At 47.3% G+C, this 19,893-nt stretch overlaps 1 protein-coding gene across 2 annotated transcripts in view; it reads left to right on the top strand.

Moving 5' to 3' along the window:
* LOC128595833 (carcinoembryonic antigen-related cell adhesion molecule 8-like) overlaps nucleotides 1–19,893 on the top strand; it is a 49,492-nt gene that overhangs the window by 25,346 nt on the left and 4,253 nt on the right. The window contains exons 1-6 of one of the 2 annotated variants that reach the window (XM_053604877.1): nucleotides 2,179–2,364; nucleotides 3,240–3,599; nucleotides 7,051–7,329; nucleotides 8,116–8,370; nucleotides 9,988–10,266; nucleotides 10,622–10,876. In XM_053604877.1, the coding sequence (XP_053460852.1) occupies nucleotides 2,301–2,364; nucleotides 3,240–3,599; nucleotides 7,051–7,329; nucleotides 8,116–8,370; nucleotides 9,988–10,266; nucleotides 10,622–10,876 (1,492 nt within the window). In that variant the 5' untranslated portion in view covers nucleotides 2,179–2,300. Of the gene's footprint in view, nucleotides 1–2,178; nucleotides 2,365–3,239; nucleotides 3,600–7,050; nucleotides 7,330–8,115; nucleotides 8,371–9,987; nucleotides 10,267–10,621; nucleotides 10,877–19,893 lie in introns of those variants that run through there. The other variant, XM_053604875.1, reaches the window with a different exon arrangement.

Genomic DNA, 19,893 nt, shown 5'->3' with positions numbered 1-19,893 from the left:
ACACGATAATTCTATGCTTAGCTTTTTCAAAAGTGTTTCCCATATTGTCTGTACCATTTTATATTCCCATCAGCCATATATGAGGATTTGAAATTCTCCACATGATGCCAGCATTGGTCATGTAACATTTTAAGAGCAGGAGAGCCATTATTGTAGGTGTGATGTGGCATCTCACTGTGATTTTGTTTGCATTTCTCTAATGATTAATGATGTTGAGTGTCTTTCTATGTACTTCTTGACTATTTGTGTATATTCTTTAAAGAAATGTCTATTTCAGCCTTTTCCCCATATTTTTATTGTGTTTTTTCTTTTTGTTGTTGAGTTGCAGCAGTTCTCTGTATAGTCTAAACATGAAAGCTTTATGATGTCTATGAGTTGCAAATTTTTTCTCCCATTCTGTGAGTGTTCTTCTCTCTTTCTTGATAATGTCCTTTGATGTTTAAAGGGCTTTCATCCTGACAAAGTCCAATTTACCTGTTTTTCCTTTTGTCGTTCATGCTTCTGTGTCATAGCTAAGAATCCATTGCCACATCTGAGGTCATGAAGAATGACCCTTGTGTTTTCTTCCAAGAAGAGTTTTTTATGGCTTCAACTCATGTTTGGCTCACTGATCTATTTTGAGTTAATTTTTTAATATGATGAGAAGTAGAGTTCCCAAATTTCATTCTTTTGCAAGTGCCTGTCCAGATGTTGCAGCATCATTTACTTGAAAAGATTATTCTCCCCTCATTCAATTAGCTTGGCACCTGTTTGGGGATCTGCTTACATAAATATGGAGGGAAGAAGACCCAGGATATGCTGGCTGTAGGCTGAAGAACTAGGGAGAAGCCTGGCTCAGTCCAAGTCCCAAAGATTCAGAAGCAGGGAAGGCGGTGGTATGACTCTTGGTCCGAGACTGAAGGCCTGAGAACCTGGAGTCTAATATCCAAGGGCAGGAGAACAAAAGTGTCTCAGCTCCAGGAAAGGGAGGGAGGCAGAGAGAGACTCTCCTTCTCTCTGACTTTTTATTCTATGCAGGTACCCAGGCCCTCAGCTGAGTGCATGTTGCTCCCCTACACACACCCTGCCCTGGATGGTGTCGGGCAGCCTAGGGACCTGCAGTGAACAAGACCTAGGCTGACCTGACCCAGAACCCACTCTGCCCAGGGGTCAGGGCCACCTCACACCACTTAGAGCCCAGTCAGCCTCCCCGGGGCAGCCGCACATTGGCCACAGGCCTCCTTGTGCCCTCCAGGGGGCGATATCAGGACAGAGAAAATACTGAGGATATGAAAATTCTCAAATCTGAACCTGGCTTTGGCTGAGGAGGTGGAGATGCAGCCTGATTTCCATGTCTTGCTCCAAAAGACCTTTCTGGACCCTCCCACAGGCCTGCTGTGTCCTACCAGATCCTTGCAGGGGACTCCAAGGGCCCTGCTCTCCCAGGGGGCTGCCCTGTGCAGCTCCCCACTCCCTTCTGGAACTCTCCATGGGGAAGATGGGGTGACCACAGGAGGGTCAGCGAGGTGGAGGGCAGCGGCCACCCCAGGCTGTCAGGGAGAACAGGGACGGGCCCTGAGCCGCAGCTCAGCTACCAGACGCAGAGAGGGAAGACTTCCCTGAGGACAGTGGAGCCCAGAGCCCCCTGACCTCCCTGTCTCCCTGCACCACAGTCCTCTCTTCCCAGGACAGAGGACAATGCTCCCTCCACACACAGGAGCTGCAGCTCCTCCTTCGACCCCTGGGTCAAAAACCAGGCTGGTGACTCCAAGATACAGGGTGGGTCCCAGAGCCATCACTCCCAGCCATCACAAAGCTGCCCATTTTAGGACCTCAGAGACATTCCTGCCACCTGCCTGCCAGGTGTCTGCCTTCTCCCCAGAGCTATGGACAACTTAGGAAGACCTAGGACCCAGCTCAGTCACAAAGGGAAGGATTCCCCAGTTTGGGAGCCCCCAGGGCTCGCTGTGCGGTGCTGACAGACCCAACAGGGTCAGCGATGGAGGGTCAGGTCATCCTTTCAGGGCACAGGGGCCCCAGCAACCCTGCTTCTCACAGTGAAGCTTAGAAACTGAAGTGCAGACAGACGGAAAGGGGAAGGAAGGACAAGGAGGCAGGACTGAAAGGGGAGGGGACAAGGTGTCCTGGGCACAGCCCCCCACCCCGTCACACGTGACCAGACAAAGCTCTGGGCCCCAAGGAGGAGGCCCAGCACAGCGGGAGGAAGGACAGAGCTGACCCGTCAGAGCAGCTGTACCTGCGAACGTTCCTGGAGCCGAAGCTCTTCTGCACAGAGGAGGACAGAGCAGGCAGCAGGGACCATGGAGCCCCCCTCAGGCCCTCCCTGCAGCAGGCGCGTCCCCTGGCAGGGGCTCCTGCTCATAGGTGAGAGCAAGATGCCCTGGGGGTGGGTGGGAGGAGGGAGCACACCCCACGGAGGGGGCCTCCTGGGGAGGATGGGGCTCTGAGAGGGACAGGCTGGAGCCTGAAGAGGGTGGAGCGGGGCTCAGCAACAAAAGTCCTCACCCAGCTAGAATTGCTGAGGGGCAGGAAGATCTCAGTTTTCTGTTCTCCAAGTTAATCATTGCTGGTTACTATGTATTTAAAATGATAATAATAATCAAATCAGGTGACACTCCAAAGAAAAGCAAAACTGGGGGCAGTAAACATTGCTCTTACCCACCATATCACAGATTATCCTTTCGCCAAATAAACACCAGGACGTGGAGGGCCCTGGGAACACTCACTAATGCACCCACAGGTGTCTGCAGCCTGTCCCAGGCTCTGGGGGACAACACAGGCTAGACAAGTCCCTGTCCTCACAGAGCTCACGCTCTAGTGGGAGGAGGACAGATGAGCAGAGAGATCTCGAATTTGAGGTCGGGTGTGGACAAGAGCCACGAAGGGAGCAGGCAGGGAAAGGTCACAAGGGGAAGGCCCAGGATCTCAGGAGGAGGTGGCCAGGGAAGGGGCAAGGACGTCCCTGAATGTGAGCAGGGGTCTGAGGGCAGTGGGGGGTGAGCCATGCAGACACCTGGGAAGAAGATTCCAAACAGCGACCTGACCAGTCCAGAGGCGCTGAAGTGATGGGGTCATGCTGCTGACCTTGACCCAGAGGACACAGACACACTCTCACACAGTCACACTCACATTCACCTTCCAAAGCTCAGAGTGGAGAGACCTGCTCAGGACCCAGGGCCCCCTTTTCCATCCCAATACAAAGTTCCTAATGAGGATCGATTCTCTCTCCTCCCTCCTAGCCTCACTTCTCACCTCCTGGAACCCGCCCACCACAGCCCAGCTCACTGTTCAATCCATGCCGCCCAGTGCTGCAGAGGGGACATATGTCCTTCTACTCGTCCACAATCTGACAGAGAGTCCTTTGGGCTACTACTGGGACAAAGGAGACAGGGTGGACAGCACCAATCGAATTCTATCATATGTAGTAGCCACTGGAGCAATTACCCCAGGGCCTGCACACAGCGGTCGAGAGACAATATACCCCAATGGGTCCCTGCTGCTGCAGAATGTCACCCAGAATGACTCAGGATACTACACCATACAAGTCTTATCGCAAACTCTTCAGAGTGAAGAAGCAACTGGACAGTCACGCGTGTACCGTGAGTGATTCGGTGACGTCTGGGTGCTGGGGGGTTGGTTCACTTCACACACACGGGTTGTCAGGCCTGGGCGGCTCCTGCCTCCCCCTCTGCGTCCCGTCCCATGTTGGGGTTTGGGCATCAAGTGCAGGACACACACTGTGGGACAGACTTCAGAGATCAGAATCCTTTCCTGCATCCAGACCCTGCAGACATTCCCTGGCCCTCCACATGAACATGACCCTGAGAAGGAGGCTGTGGCACTCGGTCAGGGCCTGGTCTGAGGGGCCCCCTGGGATCCTCACAGAGAAGTTCAGGCCTGGGGCTCCTGAGTCCAGGTGACCCTGGGGAGCCCGTGGTCATGGCTGGGCTTTGGCCTCCTGGGCTCCTGGCTATGACAATTTACCAGCTGACTGAGGGCTTAGGCTCCTGGGGTTGGTTACCAGACAGGGCCAGACCCCACAGCCTGGGTAATTACAATGCCCAGTTAGTGACCTGAGGCTCTGTGTGGGTGGCACAGACCAGCAGTCTCCTCAGGCCATCAGCGCACTGCCCTGGGGGACCTAAGAGACTTCAGGGAAGGAACAGAGGAGAGAGGAAGCTCCTGGAGGTGGCTGTCCACAGGGATCAGGCCCAGCAGCTCCTTCATGGGCTCCCGCAATAATCCATGCTGTTTATTTGGGCGGCTTCTCTACACAAAGCTCTAGGGCAGGCAACTGGGAATATCTAGGGTTAACTCACAGTCATGATAAGCCAGAGACCCCCTGATCATTTATCATATTTTACTGAGGAGAAACGGAGGCACAGGGCCGTACAGTCCTTGGATTAGGGTCACACAGAGCATGACTGGAAGACCAGAGCCCGGGAGGCCCGTCTGCAGCCACAGCCTCCACCTCTCCTCAGCGCCGGGCCCTTACTAGGCATCCGGGGGCCCAGGGCCAGTCCGTGGTTCAGCTGCTTTCCGCTCAGGCGTCTGTAGCTCAGAGGGGGAAATTGCAGTCTGGGAGTAAGATCAGACGGAGAATCAGTCAGTTGACTCCAGACCTAGACCTCCTGCCTCAGCAAGCAGAGTCAGTGCCAGGAATACCCAGGCCTCCCCCTTGGCGCCCCCTTCCCACTGGCCTTGAATCCGTGTTCTTCCTGGTGTGTCCGAGTCACTCCCGCTGAGGACACAGGGCAGGACTTGGCTTTCCCTCTCCCCACTCACACCCTGCACCAGCAGAGGCCCCCGCATGTGACACTCTCAGTAGTTCTCTGACAAAGAAGGGCGGGAATGAATGAGTGAGGGTATGAATGATCCACACCCTCTTCAGAGACAGATCCCGGGTGCAGAATCCCAGGAGGTTCTGACCAGGCCTGTTCCCTCCCCTCAGGGCCTGAGACCCACGCTCCATCCCTCTGACCCCTGCCCCTACAGCCACCACGAATCTCCTCTCATGTGACTCGGGGGCTTCCGGGCTGTGGGTAGGTTTGGGGGCTCCCTGGTCTGGTTCTGGGGTCTCCAAAGCCCCTGGAAGCCCCGTGCTGGCTGCTGTGATGTGTCTGGCTCTCCCTGCTCCTCCGTGTCCCTCATCTTCCCGCTCCCTCTGTTCCTGCAGGGACTGCTCCTGCCCTGCGTGGCTTCCTCTACCTTTAAACCTTCCCCAGATACTCTTGCTAACAATGGCTGCCTGTCTTGGTCCCTTAACACTGTGGCCGGACTCCCCTCCCAGGCAATAGTAAAAGCACGGAAATAAGTCAGAGTAGCTGCCCCTGCCAGGCTCTGTCATGACCCACTGTCCCCAGATCACCTGGAGAATGAGCTCCCACAGTGTCCCCACCCAGGACTCTTTCCCTCTGTGGGGCCAACAGATGGGACAGGCCACAGGACAGGGACTTCCTACCCTGCCTTACCAGGGGTCAGAGGAGAGGGACAGGTCTGCAACCCCCAAAGTCACAGGCTCATTTCACCCAGTGACCCCTGACTCCAGCTTCATCCTGGCACAGGGCTCCCATCCTCCCTGGTTCCTAGGACCGTCCCAGAGGGAGCTGGCCAGACCAGTGCTGTCTGAGGGGTGGACAGCCTGTTCCGCATGCACCTGCATCCCTCATGATGAGACCATTACCAGAAAGTGAAGTCCCTCAGACAGTGAGACAAGCCAGTCTCACTTAGACTCTGCCCAGTTTAGATGAATTTCGTTAATTCTGAGGTTGAGAGAAAAGGAATAAAGCACTTCACACACCTTGCTGGGCTCCTGCCCATTTTGCCTAACTTGTCACAGGAATTAGGGACGTGGGGCTCTTTCCAAATTCACTAACATCACACATGTCACTTCTCCTAATTTGGTATCATTCTTCTCTTTTTATTATTGAGACACTTCAGACTTCCTGTGACCCATTCTGTCCTCTTAATAGGACATGTGTCTCTCTCTACCCAGGGAGTCACTGACCCCAAACCCACTTCAGCATCTTCTTTTGAGCATAATGTAACCTGCCAGACTTCAGAGCTTGGTCCAAGATCTTATGGTGCTCTCTAGAGAAATATTCATGCCAGCAATTGCTCTTAGATCTTGACTATTAATGCTGCCCTTCAGATATGGAAGACACTTAATTTCTCAAATTTCTATCCCAGATCCATCAAACACACAAAGTCCATGAGGGCCAGATTTCCAGCACATTCATGCTCCCTTTCCGCCACTCAAGTTTGTGTTTCCAAACGTCCACGTGTATTTCAGGAAAATCCACATTGTTCTCACCTGCCCTCTGCAAGGGGAGAAGGGACCAAAGATAGGGAATACGGTTCTGCTGCTAAATCCAGCCAGCTCCTCACTCTTTCTGGATAATTCCCCAGACTCTGCTCTCCCTTTTCCGAGTCACTGGCTCATGTCAGTCATCATCAAACACCTGGAAAATCTCCCCCAACCTGTGGCCCCACAGCCTGACCAGGGAGCTCATCTCCAGGCTGGGCCTGGTCTCCCAGGTGTCATTTGTGCTCAAACGCCCAGCCCTGGGCCAGTGTTTAAGGACAACGGGAGGTCCCATCAGCACCCATCTCTGGGATATGGGGGAGAGGGAAGCCTCAGAGAAACACACCTGGGGGGCGGCAAAATGGGACTATGAAGCTAGGAGGCACCTAGCACCTCCACATTCCCTGTGAGGACCACGAGGTCAGGCAAACAGCTAGTTAGGGAAGGATAAGAGAGGTGCCAGGGTGGGGTGGGGGGACACTCTGACTCCAGGTCCTGCGTCTGTCCACGACCCAGTGCTGCTGCTTAGTTGAGAACGTCTGTATGTTTCCCAGACACAGAGGAGGTGGCCCGACATTCTCTGACCCTCAGACCAGCACACACCTGTGTTGGAACACACACACCTGCTTGGTCTTTTAATCGCTCATTTGGGCTGAGAGGTGACAGGTACCGACTCTGATTGAAAGACACCTTTGGAGTAATCAGAGGTCCCACACAGGGCAACCTTCTCTCTGTTATCTGCACAGCGAAGTTACCCAAACCCTCCATCGCCAGCACCAACTCCAACCCCGTGGAGGACAAGGACTCCGTATCACTAACCTGTGAACCTGAGACCCCGGACACGACCTACCTGTGGTGGATAAATGGCCAAAGCCTCCGAATCAGTGACAGGCTAGTGATGTCCCAGGACAACAGGACCCTCACTTTACAAAACATCACAAGGAATGACATAGGACCCTATGAATGTGGAAACTGGAACCCAGTGAGCTCCAACCGCAGTGACCCCTTCACCCTGAATGTTCTCTGTGAGTATCTCTCTTCCTCCGTGGCCCAGGCTGCCAGTCCAAAGCCACACGGCCAGACCCAGGCCACTCGGTCCCTCTCAGGTCCACGTACACAGACCCTCACCCCTGGACTCCCAGGCTGGTTGTAACTTCCTACCTCAGGAAGGAAGTGGCCAGACCCAGGGCACTCGGTCCCTCTCAGGTCCACATACACAGACCCTCACCCCTGGACTCCCAGGCTGGTTGTAACTTCCTACCCCAGGCAAACCCAGCAGGCCCTGCCCTGAGCCAAGAACAGGAGGGAGGGGCTGCTCCTGTCTTGAGATGCTCACAGTCAACTACCTGTGATGAAAGAGGTGATGTCTCAGACACAGCTTCTGGCTGGGATTTTTTTTTTTTTTTTTTAAGAAACAGGGTCTTGCTCCGTTGCCTAGGCTGGAGTGCTCTGGCAAGATCATGGCTCACAGCAACCTCAAACTCCTGGGCTCAAGTGATCCTCCTGCCTCAGCATCCCGAGTAGCTGGGACTACAGGTTCCCCCCACCACACTCAGTTTGTTTGTTAATTTTTTATAGAGACAGGGTCTCCTATGCCACCCAGGCTGGTCTTGAACTCCTGGCCTCAGGCAATCCTCCCACCTCTTCCCAAAGCACTGGGATTATAGGAATGAGCCACCACACCTGGCCAGGTTATCGCTCTTTAAACAAGATTATAACAAGATTCAGAAGGATACTGTGGTCCTTCTACAGACCAGGAGTTTCCCCTTCCCTCCGATGACAACACATGTGGCTTTATTCTCTTTGTCCAGATGGCCCCGACGCCCCCACCATTTCCCCCCCAGAATCATATTACCGTCCCGGGGCCAACCTCACCCTCTCCTGCCACGCGGACTCTAACCCACCTGCACAGTATTCTTGGCTTATCAATGGGACGCCCCAGCAAGCCACTCAAGAGCTCTTTATCGCCAGCGTCACTGTGAATAACAGCGGATCCTATGCCTGTGTCGCCCAGAACTCTGCCACTGGCCGCAATGGGACCACAGTCAAGAATATCACAGTCTCTGGTGAGTCCTTGGAGGACGGGCATTAAGTTTTGGCATGGAGTGTGCCTCCTGTCCAGAGATGAGCCAGAAGGGAATTTTCTTTCTCAGCCTGTGTCCTGGGCACAGACAAGTCCCAGGTTCTCCCCTGAGCCCTCCCCTCTGTCTCTGCAGACGCTCTCTTCCCCTGGCTACTCTGATTTCTCACCTCTGACCTTGGGTCCAGCCTGGAATGTGGGAAGGGGGTGCCCTCGGCCCCAGAGAGCCCCACCTAGTGGGAGGGGCTTCCAGAGAGGGGGAGGAAGAAGGGCCCTCAAGATCAAGTGGCTTTTCTGTGTCATAGACTTGTCTGTCTGTCACCTTTTTGTTTTCTTTTACCTACTCATTGATGTACAAGGAAAATACCAGGCTTTAAAACAAGCTCATGCTTCTTCCCCGAATGAGAGCAGAAAATCCCCTCTGAGGAAGGGTGAGCATCTCGGAGCCCCGCTCCCTGCTCTGCTCCCAGCTCACCCAGTGACATTTTTCTGAGCTCTTCTCTGACTCCACCTAGGGTAGGACAGGCCACGTGGAGAAGGTGCCCAGGTGGCCAGCATTGAATCTGGCCACATTATGCCACCAATCAACACCAGAGACTGCCCAGGTCAGGCTGCAGGAAATGGGAAGAGTGAGCCTCAGGGAAGACTCCTAAGCTGTGTCCTGACTCTGCAGTCACCAGATTGTCAGGACGCTATACCTGTGCCATATGCCAGAGGACAGCGAGTGATGCCCACATGGAGAAACAGACAGACCCCCCCCCAAATGTGTGTGTACAGGGAGGGCAGGAGTACCAGGCACCACATAGGGTGTGTGCATGAGCACTGTCCGGGATGTATGCGTCTTTAATATAAGGAGAAAAGCTCTGGACAGATCTTGCACGCACCACACAACCCATATATAATACAATGTATATATTATACATATATATTACCGAACAGAAATTTTACCTTAACAGTCCTTTTCAGTGGACAGTCTAGCGGCACTAAGTGCCCCACATTGTCCTGCTGTCATCACCACCATCCATCCATAGACCTCTTCTCTTCCAAACTGAATCCCTGGGCCCATCGACACCTGAGCAAAACTGCCCACCTCCAGCCCCTGGGGCCTGAGAACTCTGCTGACCCCCAGACCTGCTCCCATCTCCCTGTGTTATTTCTTCCCAAACACCCAGGCCCAGTGTCACCCAGCTTTAGGACGCCCTTATATACTGAGGCTTCAGGGAAAACACCCCTCAGCTGAGTATGTAGCTGGAAAGGACTCAGCACCCACATGTCCCGCGGTCGCTCAGGCAGTCAGAGCTCAGGGAAGGGCCAGGAGAGGAGCCAGGGAACCTCTGACTCCTGCTCCTATGTCTGTCCACAACCTAAAGCTGGGACTTAATTCATACCTGGGAAAGTCTGTGAGTCTCCCAGACAGAGCAGGCCACCTCACATTCTCTGACCCTCAGACAAGCTCACATCTGTCTTATGACATACACAGCTGCCTTGGCCTTTTAAAGACTTGATTGGCTGAGAGGTGAGCGATGCCATCTCTAATTGAAAGACGCCTTTGGAGGAATCAAAGGCACCACACAGGGCAACTTTCTCTCTGTTATGTGCACAGCGGAGTTACCCAGACCCTTCATCACAAGCAACAACTCCAACCCCGTGGAGAACGAAGACTCTGTGGCATTAACCTGTGAACCAACAGCTCAGGACGTGACCTACCTGTGGTGGCTAAACAACCAGAGCCTCCCAGTCAGTCCCAGACTGCAGCTGTCCCCGGACAACAGGACCCTCACGTTACTCAGTGTCACCAGGGATGACTCAGGACCCTTTGTGTGTGAAATACAGACCCCAGTGAGTGCCAGGACCAGTGACCCCTTCACCCTGAATGTTCTCTGTGAGTATCTCTGCTTCTCTGTGCCCCAGGCTGCCAGCCCGAATCCACACGGCCAGACCCAGGCCACTCAGTCCAAGTACACAGACCCTCCCTCCTGGCCACCTAGGCTGGCCATGACTTCCTTCTCCTGGAAAACTCAAGCCAGCTCAGCCTTAAACAAGAACAGGAGGGTTCAAGGCTTGGGGTCAACACCCCTTGATGGGAGAAACAGGTGAATGTCTCCCCCAGGCCCAGTGAGCACAGGGGGTATGGGTGGGACTTTTATAGAGATTGGGACACAATTCAGAGAGATACACAGAAAGTGTTTCTCCTTCCCTCTGGTGACATCACCTGTGCTTTCATTCTCTTTGTCCAGATGGCCCCGACGCCCCCACCATTTCCCCTCCAAACTCGTCTTACAGTTTAGGGGCAAACCTCAACCTCTCCTGCCACGCGGACTCGAACCCACCTGCACAATATTCTTGGCTATTCAATGGGATCCTCCAGCAATCCACACAAGAGCTTTTTATCCTTGGAATCACTGCAAAGGATAGCGGGTCCTACATCTGCCATGCCCATAACCCAGCCACAGGCCTCAATGGGACCGCAGTCAAGGAAATCACAGTCTCGGGTAAGTAGATAGATGTAGCATTAGCAGAAAGTTTTAGGGTGGACTCTAGTGGGGTTTCAGAGAACAGTCGAGCAGAAATTTCCTTTCCCAGCCTGTATCCTGGGCACAAGCAAATCCCAGGTTCTGCCTGAGCCCTCCCACTGTGTGTCTGCAGACTCTCTCTCCTCCTGGCTTCTAGGATTTCTGGCCATTGACCTTGGGTCCAGCCTAGAACGTGAGGAGGAGCTTCCCTCAGTCCCCAGAGAGCCCCACCTAGTGGGAGGGGCTTCACAGAGAGGGGCAGAAGCAGGGTGTCCAACCTCAAGTGGTTTTTCTCTATTACTAACCCATCCCTTTCTTTTTTTTCCTGGTTTCTTTTTTTCCTCCTGTACCTCCTCCCTGAGCTACAAGGAACATAGGAGGTTTTGAAATAGGCTCACATTATTTTTTCCTCAAACGAGAGGGGGAAACCCACTCCGAAGAGGGATGAGCATGTGCTCTCTGCTTCCTGCTCTGTTCCCAGTTTGCCTAGTGACCAGCTGTGCTCTGACTTCATCTGGGGTGGGACGGGTATTTACAGAGCTGGTTAGGGTACCAGTGTCTATAGAGTATATATAGTGGTTAAATACACATGACAAAATTTAGCATCGTAACCATTTTTAAGTGGACCGTTCTATGCTATTAAGTACATTTATAGTGTTTTGCAACTATCACCACTATTCATTTCCAGAACTTTTCATCTTACCATGTTAAACTTCTATACACACTAAACAATAATTCTCTGCTACTCTCCAGAGTCCTTGGCCCTCTATCCCACTTTCTGTCTCTATGTAGTCAACTATTCAAAGTACCTCATATAAATGGAAGCATATAATATATGTCCTTTTGTGCCTGTCTTATTTTACTTAGCATAACTGTAGCATATAGCAAAATTGTATTCCTTGTTAAGACTAAATACCATTCCATTGTACGGATATATCTCATTTTGCCTGCCCACCTATCTTCAGATGGACTTTTGAGTTGTTTACACAATTTGTCTCTTGGGAATAATAGTGCTGTGAACATGGATGTACCAATTCTGTTTGAATTCTTGCTTTCAATTATTTTGAATATTTGGCCAGAAGTGGAATTTCTGGATCACATGGTAATTCTTTGTTTAATTTTTTGAAGAATTTTTGTATCATTTTCCACAGTGGTGGTACCATTTTACATTCTCATCAGCAATGCGCAAGAGTTTTGATTTTCCCACTTCCTCAAAAACACTTGTTCTGTGTTTTCTTTTCTTTTATCAAAGCCATTCTAATATGTGTGAAGTCATACACCATTGTGGTTTTAATTTGCATATCCCTAAGTATTAGTGGCATTGAGCATCTTTTCATGTGCTTATTGGCCATTTGTATATCATCCTTGAAAAAATGTCTATTTTAGGCTTGACACCCATAGCTCAGTGGTTAGGGCGCCAGCCACATACACCGGGGCTGGTGGGTTCAAACCCAGCCTGGGCCTGCTAAACAACAATGACAACTACAACAACAAATAGCCAGGCATTGTGGCAGGTGCCCATAATCCCAGTTACTTGGGAGGCTGAGGCAAGAGAATTGCTTAAGCCCAAGAGTTTGAGGTTTCTGTGAGCTGTGACGTCACGGCACTTTACTGAGGGCGACACAGTGAGACTCTGTCTCAAAAAAAAAAAAGAAAGAAAGAAAGAAAAGAAATTTTTATTTTTAGTCCTTTACCCATTTATTTTTTAATTGTTGTTGACTTTTTTCTTTATCATAAATCCCTTACTGCGTTTACAGGTGCTCACCACAATGCCCAGCTATTAATTGTTGTTGACTTATAATAGTTCTTTATATATTCCGGAAATTAAACTGAAATTTATTAACAGATATATCATTTGCAGATATTTTTTCCCATTCTATGGGTTGCCTCTTCACTTTGTTGACCCGTGTTCTTTTTTTTTTCTTTTGTAGAGACAGAGTCTCACTTTATGGCCCTCGGTAGAGTGCTGTGGCCTCACACAGCTCACAGCAACCTCCAACTCCTGGGCTCAGGCGATTCTCTTGCCTCAGCCTCCCGAGTAGCTGGGACTACAGGTGTCCACCACAACGCCCGGCTATTTTTTTGGTTGCAGTTTGGTCAGGGCCGGGTTTGAACCCACCACCCTGGGTATATGGGGCCGGTGCCTTTACCGACTGAGCCACAGGTGCTGCCCAGACCTGTGTTCTTTAACATACAAATGTTTCTAATTTTCTTTTCTTTTTTTCCCCAAATGTTTCTAATTTTCATGAAGTCCAGCTTACCTACTTTTTCTTTGTTGCCTGTGCTTTTGTGTCATAGTCAAGAAATCATTGCCAAATTCAATGTCATGAAGCCTTCACCCTGTGTTTTCTTCTAAGAGTTTTATGGTTTTAGCTCTTACAATCTAAGTCTGAGATCTATCTTGTGTTAATTTTTGTAGACGGTGTTAGGTCAAGAGTCAACTCATCCTTTTGCATGCGCATTCAGTTTCCCAGTATCATTTCTTGAAAAGACTATCCTTTCCCCATCAAATAGTCTTGATACCCTTGTCAAAAATGTTCGGCTGTATGTACACACTAAAATAGACATTTTTTCAAGGAAGATATACAAATGGCCAATAAGCACATGAAAAATCTGCTCAATATGGAAATCAAAACCACAATGGTGTGTGACTTCAATGGTGTATAACCACTATTTATTTCTGGGCTCTCTATTCTTTTTTTTTTTTTTTTTTTTTGGCTTAAGAAGAAGGAGACTTTATTAGCTTACGTAACTGGAAATTCCAAGAGTAAATGTCACTTCAGGTATGGCTGGGTTCAGGGCTTAAGCAGTGTATTTTATTTATTTGTTTACTTTTTTGGTTAGGGTTACTGGAATGTAATTTATGTAGGGTAAAAATCTATGGACTCTCTATTCTATTCCATTGGTTTCTGTGTCTATACCACATGGTATTGATTTGGCTTGGTAGTATCAGGGCATGAGTCCACCAGCTTTTTTCTCCTTTTTCAAGATTGTTTTGGCTATTTAGAATCCCCAAGATTCCACATGAAATTTAGTGTACATTTTTGTATTTCTTCAAGAAATATCTCTGAGGCTTGGTGCCTGTAGCTCAAGCGGCTAAGGTGCCAGCCACATACACCAGAACTAGCACGTTCAAACCCAGCCTGGGCCCGCCAAACAACAATGACAACTACAACCAAAACATAGCCAGGTGTTGTGGCAGGCACCTGTAGTCCCAGCTACTTGGGAGGCTGAGTTAAGAGAATCACCTACGCCCAAGAGCTGGAGGTTGCTGTGAGCTGTGACACCTTGGGATGACAAAGTGAGACTCTGTCTCTAAAAAAAAAAAAAAAGAAAGAAAGAAAGAAATATCTCTGAGATTCTGACAGGGTTCACATAGATTTCACAGATCACTTTGGACCGTGCTATCATCCTATAAGTCTTTCAACCCATGAAAATAAAATGTCTTTCCATTTATTTACATCTTCATCAACTTTTTTTGGCAATGTCTGTTTTCAGGATACAATTCTTTCACCTCCTCCATTAAGTTTATTCCTATTTTATTCTTTTTTTATAGTAATGTGAATTGAATTGTTTTCTTAATTTCATTTCAGATTGTTCATTGTTCATGTATAGAAATACAACTGATTTTTTGCATATTGATTTTATATCCTGCCACTTTACTGAATTTATTTATTAGTTTTTAATAAAATTGTTAGCATTTTCTACAGACAGGACGACCGTAAAGTTCATGCACATGTTAAAAGATACCACTATTTTAAATTGCACACAAACTTTGTGGCCCCCCTGTATATGTTTATGACATCTGCAAACAGATAATTTTATTTCTCCTTTCCAATTTGGATGTCCTTTTATTTTCTCTTGCCTAATTTCTCTGGCTGGAAATTCCAATACTATGTTGAATAGAAGTGGCAAAAGCAGGCATCTTTGTCTTGTTCCTGTCTTAAAGGAACACCTATCTGTCCTCTACCATTGAGTACATGTTTCCTGCGGGCTTTTCATATTCCTCTTATTACACTGAGGAGGTAGTTTCATGTTCCCTTTATCACACTGAGGTAGTGTCCTTCAATTCATACTTTGAGTGTTTCTTTTTTTTTCTTCTTCTTCTTCTTTTGAGACAGACTCTCAAGCTGTGGCTCTGGGTAGAGGGCCATGGCGTCACAGCTCACAGCAACCTCAAACTCTTGGGCTTAAGCTGCCTCCCAGGTAGCTGGGACTACAAGTGCCCTCCCCAACGCCCGGCTATTTTTTGTTGCAGTTGTCATTGTTGTTTAGCTGGCCCAGGCTGGGTTCAAACCCACCAGCCTTGATGTAGGTGGCTGGCGCCATAACCACTGTGCTATGGGCACCGAGCCATGAGTGTTTTTATTATGAAAGAATGTTGAGTTTTGTCAAATGCTCTTATTGATTTAAACTCCTTGCTAGTTATAGGTCTACTCGAATTTTCATGATTCCATCCTGGTAGGGTTTGTATGGAATGCCTAGGAATTTGCCCATTTCATCTAGTTATCCAATTTCTTGGCAAAAAAATATTGCTAGTACTCTAAAAATCCTCATTACTTATGTAGAATTGGTAGTATGTCTCCACTTTCATTTCTTAGTTTAGTAATTTGAATCGTCAATCTAGTTAAAGATTTTCAATTTTGTTCATCTTTTTTGAAGAACCAAGTGTTGTTTTCGTTGATTTCCTCTATGTTTTTCTCTTTCCCGTTTTATTTATTTCTAGTCTAATCTTTGTTGTTTCCCTCATCCACTATCTTTGAGTTTAATTTGTTCTTTTTCTATATTGTTAAGTTCTAAGTTAGGCTGTTGATTTGAGATCTTTCTTTCTTAATGTGCTTGTAGTAATACATTTATTTCTTTTCTAATTTTTTAAAATTTCAGGTTATTGTGGGGGTACATACAATTTGGTTACATAATTTGCTTTTGTAAGGTTAAAGTCCAAGTTGTAGTTGTGTCCTTCACCCAGGAATTGTGCAATACACCTGTGCAATGTACCCGTTAAGCGAGAATTTACCCATTTCTTACCCTCCTCAACTTGACCTTCATTGCATTATTTTTGCATGTGACACTGGATAAGACACTGATCCAATTTAGAAGTCAATACATGGTATGTTTTTTTTTTCCATTCTCGTGACACTTTACTTAGGAGAATGGTCTCCAGTTCCATGCAGGTTATTTAATAAACTATAAGATCTCCATCTTTTTTATGAGTGAGTAATATTCCATAGGGTATCCATACCACAATTTATTAATCCAGTCACATATTGAAGGTCATTTGGGTTGTTTCCATGACTTTGCCACTGTGAATTGTGCTGCTATAAACATTCAAGCACAGGGGTCTTTATGATAAAATCTCTTTTTTTCCTTTGGGTAAGTACCCAGTAGTGGGATTGCAGAATCAAATGGTAAGTCCATGTTTAGTTCTCTAAGGACTTTCCATACTCCTTTCCTTAGCGTTGCACTAGTTTACAGACCCACCCATGCCAGCATCTGACTTTGGAACCTTATAGTCTGAGCCATTCTCACTGGGGTTAAATAATATCTCAATGTGGTTTTCATTTGCCTTTCTCAGATGATTGAATATGATGAGACTTTCTTTTATGTTTGTTGGCCATTAGTCTATTATCACTGGAAAAGTTTCTATTCATGTCTCTTGTCCAGTTTTTAATGGAATTGTTGGATCTTTTCCTGTAGATTGGCTTTAGTTCTTTGTAGATTCTGATTATCAGCCCTTTGTCAGATGTGCAGCATACAAATATCTTCTCCTATTCTGTAGGCTGTCTTTTTGTTTTGTTGATTGTGTCCTTAGCTGTGCAGAAACTTTTTAGCTTGATTGGGTCCCATTTATTTATTTCATTATTGTTGCAATTGCCCGTGGGGTCTTCTTCATAAATTCTTTCCCTAGACTCATATCATTTGCACACTTTCGTCTAGGATTTTTATCGTTTCATGTCTTAGGTTTAAATCTTTTACCCATCATGAGTTGATTTTTGGGAGTAGTGAGAGGTGTGGGTCCAGTTTCAATCTTTCAAGCTTTCAATAGCTATCCAGTTCTCCCAGCACCATTTTTTTTTTTTGAGACAGAATCTCACTACATCACCCTCTGTAAAGTGCTGTAGCATCACAGCTCACAGCAACCTCAAACTCTTGGGCTTAAGCAATTCTCTTGCCTCAGCCTCCCAAGTAGGTGGGACTACAGGTGCCTGCCACAACACCCAGCTATTTTTTGGTTCTAGTTCTTATTGTTGTTTGGCAGGCCCAAACTGGGTTCAAACCCGCCAGCTCCTTTATATGTGGCTGGTGCCCTAGCTGCTGAGCTACGAGCACTGAGCCCCAGCACCATTTATTGAATAGGGATTCTTTCCCCTATTGTATGCCTTGCACTCTTTCCAATTTCTGAATGTGGTCATTTAAGGCAATGAGTTTCCCTCTTGGGACTGCTTTTGCGATATCCTATACCTTTTGATAGTTTGCGGCCCCGTTGTCATTTTGTTCGAAGATTCTGTTGATTTCCCTCTGTTGATTTCTCCTCCTTGACCCAGCAGCTATCAGTCAGCAATAAGTTGTTTAGTTTCCATGACTTTGTGTGGGGATAAGTGTTTCTGTTGGAATTGAGTCTTAATTCTATTCCATTGCAGTCTCTAAAGACACATGGTGTAATTTTTTTAATTTGTTTAAGCTTTATTTGTGACTAAAGATATTATCAATTTTGTAGAATGATCCATTAGCTGATAAGAAGAAAGTATATTCAGTATTATTGGGGTGAAATGTTCTGTAAATGTTAAGTACGTTTGTTCTAGAATCATGTTTAATTCTAAAATTTCTTTCTTTAAGTTTTGCTTAGAGGATCTGTTCTGTTCTATCAATAGGATATTGAAGTCCTAAGGGTGTTTTTGTTCAGAATTTTGTTTAGATTAAGTAGAATTTGCTTTCTCAATATGAGAGAACCTAAGTTAGGTGCATACATATATAGGATTGTTATGTCTTCTTCTTCTTTTTTTTTTATTGTTGTTGTTGTTTTTTGAGACAGAGTCTCACTTTGCCACCCTTGGTAGAGTGCCATGGCGCCACAACTCACAGCAACCTCTAACTCTTGGGCTTAAGCAATTCTCTTGCCTTAACCTCCCAAGTAGCTGGGACTACAGGTGCCCACCACAACGCCCAGCTATTTTTTTTTTTTTTTTGGTTGTAGTTGTTATCTTGTTGTTTGGCAGGCCCAGGCTGGATTTGAACCTGCCAGCTCTGGTGTATGTGGCTGGCACCCTAGCCACTTGAACTACAGGTGCCGAGCCTGTTATGTCTTCTTATTGAATTGTTCCCTTGATCAGTATATAATGTGTTATCTTCGTCTTTCTTTTCTTTTGTCACTTTAAAGTCTATGATGTCCACAATGAGAATCACAATTCCTGCTATTTTGTGGTTTTGATTTGCAGGAATTATTGTTTTCCAGCCCTTCACCCTGAGTCTTGATGTGCCCTTGGGGTGTTAGATGTGTTTCCTGAAGACAACAGGTGCTAGGCTTGTATTTTTTTATATAATCAGCCTATGTCTCTTTGATGGGGAGTTCAAGGCATTCACATTTATTGAGAAAAGAGATAAGTAGGGTGGATTTGTGTTCATTCTCTCTGTGAGACTCTGTTACTTTGTTTATACCTGTGGGCTGATGTGGTAGCTAGGCATAGTCCTTTAGTTTCCAGGTAGTTTTACTTTGGTAGGACTCCAGCATTTTGGTCTGTGTGTAGTACAGGTCTGAGTACTTCCTAAAGGGGTAGTCTAGTAGTGGTAAATTTTGCTTTTCAGGAAAGCTTGCTTTCAGGAAAAGATTTGCTTTCTCTGTCAAATATGAAACTTAGTTTTGCAGTATATAGAGTCCTAGGCTGGCAGTTGTTATGTTTGAGAAGACCGAAGATAGGAGCCCATTCTTTTCTGGATTGTAAGGTTTCCACTGAGAAATCAGCTGATAACCTGATGGGTTGACCCTTGGAGGATAACTGCTGCTTAATGACTGGCTGCTTGTAGAATTTTCTCTTTCATTTTGACTTTGACCAGGTTAATAACAAGTGTCTAGGAGATACTCTGTTTGAGTTGAATCATCTTGGGGTATAATATCCATCTAGTAGCTATATGTCTGAGTCACTGGCAATGCTGGGGAAATTTTCAACTATAGTGTCCATGCTTTGGGGACTTTCTTCTCCTTCAAGGATACCTATAATTCTTATGTGCATATACTTGGCATGGTTCCATATGTTTCTAAGGGATTGTTCTGCTTTTGCTCCCTTCTTTTCTGGCTCTTTAAATGGCCAGGTTGCCTTAAGAGCTTTGTCTTCAAACTCTGAGATTCTTTCTTTTCCCTGGTTTAATCTATTGCTGAAACTCTACTGTGTTTTGAAACTCTTTGAATGCCTCTTTCAAAGCTTTAAAGTCTTTTATATCCTTCCTAATTTTGTCCAGATCCTTGATGACATTGTCTTTAATTTCATTAATAACATGAGTCAATTTTTTTACTTCTTTTTGCTGGTTTTCAACTTTATCATGAATTCCAGTCATCTTGTTTGCCATCCATTTCCTAGACTCTATTTCTGTTATCTCACCAATTTCTTTATGGTAAAATTTTCTGCTGTAGCTCCATTGGGATCCCTTGCAGGAGTCGATCTATTCTGGTTATTCATATAGCCAGAGTTCCTTTGAGGCTTTCTCCTGTGTGATATCTTCTTTTTGTTTTCCACCTTCCCTGTATCTTCTTTAACTCTAGGCTATAGGGTTAAGACAACCTTGTGACCTTGCCAGAGGATCATGCCCACCTTCTGCATCTGCAGATTCTGGCCCAGGGGAGGGCATAGCTGCCAGGAACCTTTCCTTACTCCTGGGCACTTTTTCCCCCTGCTGTCTCTCCTTCCACTGCTAGTGCTTCCTTTCTCTTTGGGCTCCTGTTGCTCAGTGGACACTTGCCACTACCAGCTGCTGGTGCCCAGGTTAGCCCAGCTCCAGGCCCC

Source organism: Nycticebus coucang, chromosome 10 (genome assembly GCF_027406575.1).
Source record: "Nycticebus coucang isolate mNycCou1 chromosome 10, mNycCou1.pri, whole genome shotgun sequence".
Lineage (NCBI taxonomy): Eukaryota > Metazoa > Chordata > Mammalia > Primates > Lorisidae > Nycticebus > Nycticebus coucang.
The sequence above is the reverse complement of the archived record's forward strand: the minus strand, read 5'-3'. Positions and strand labels throughout refer to the sequence as shown.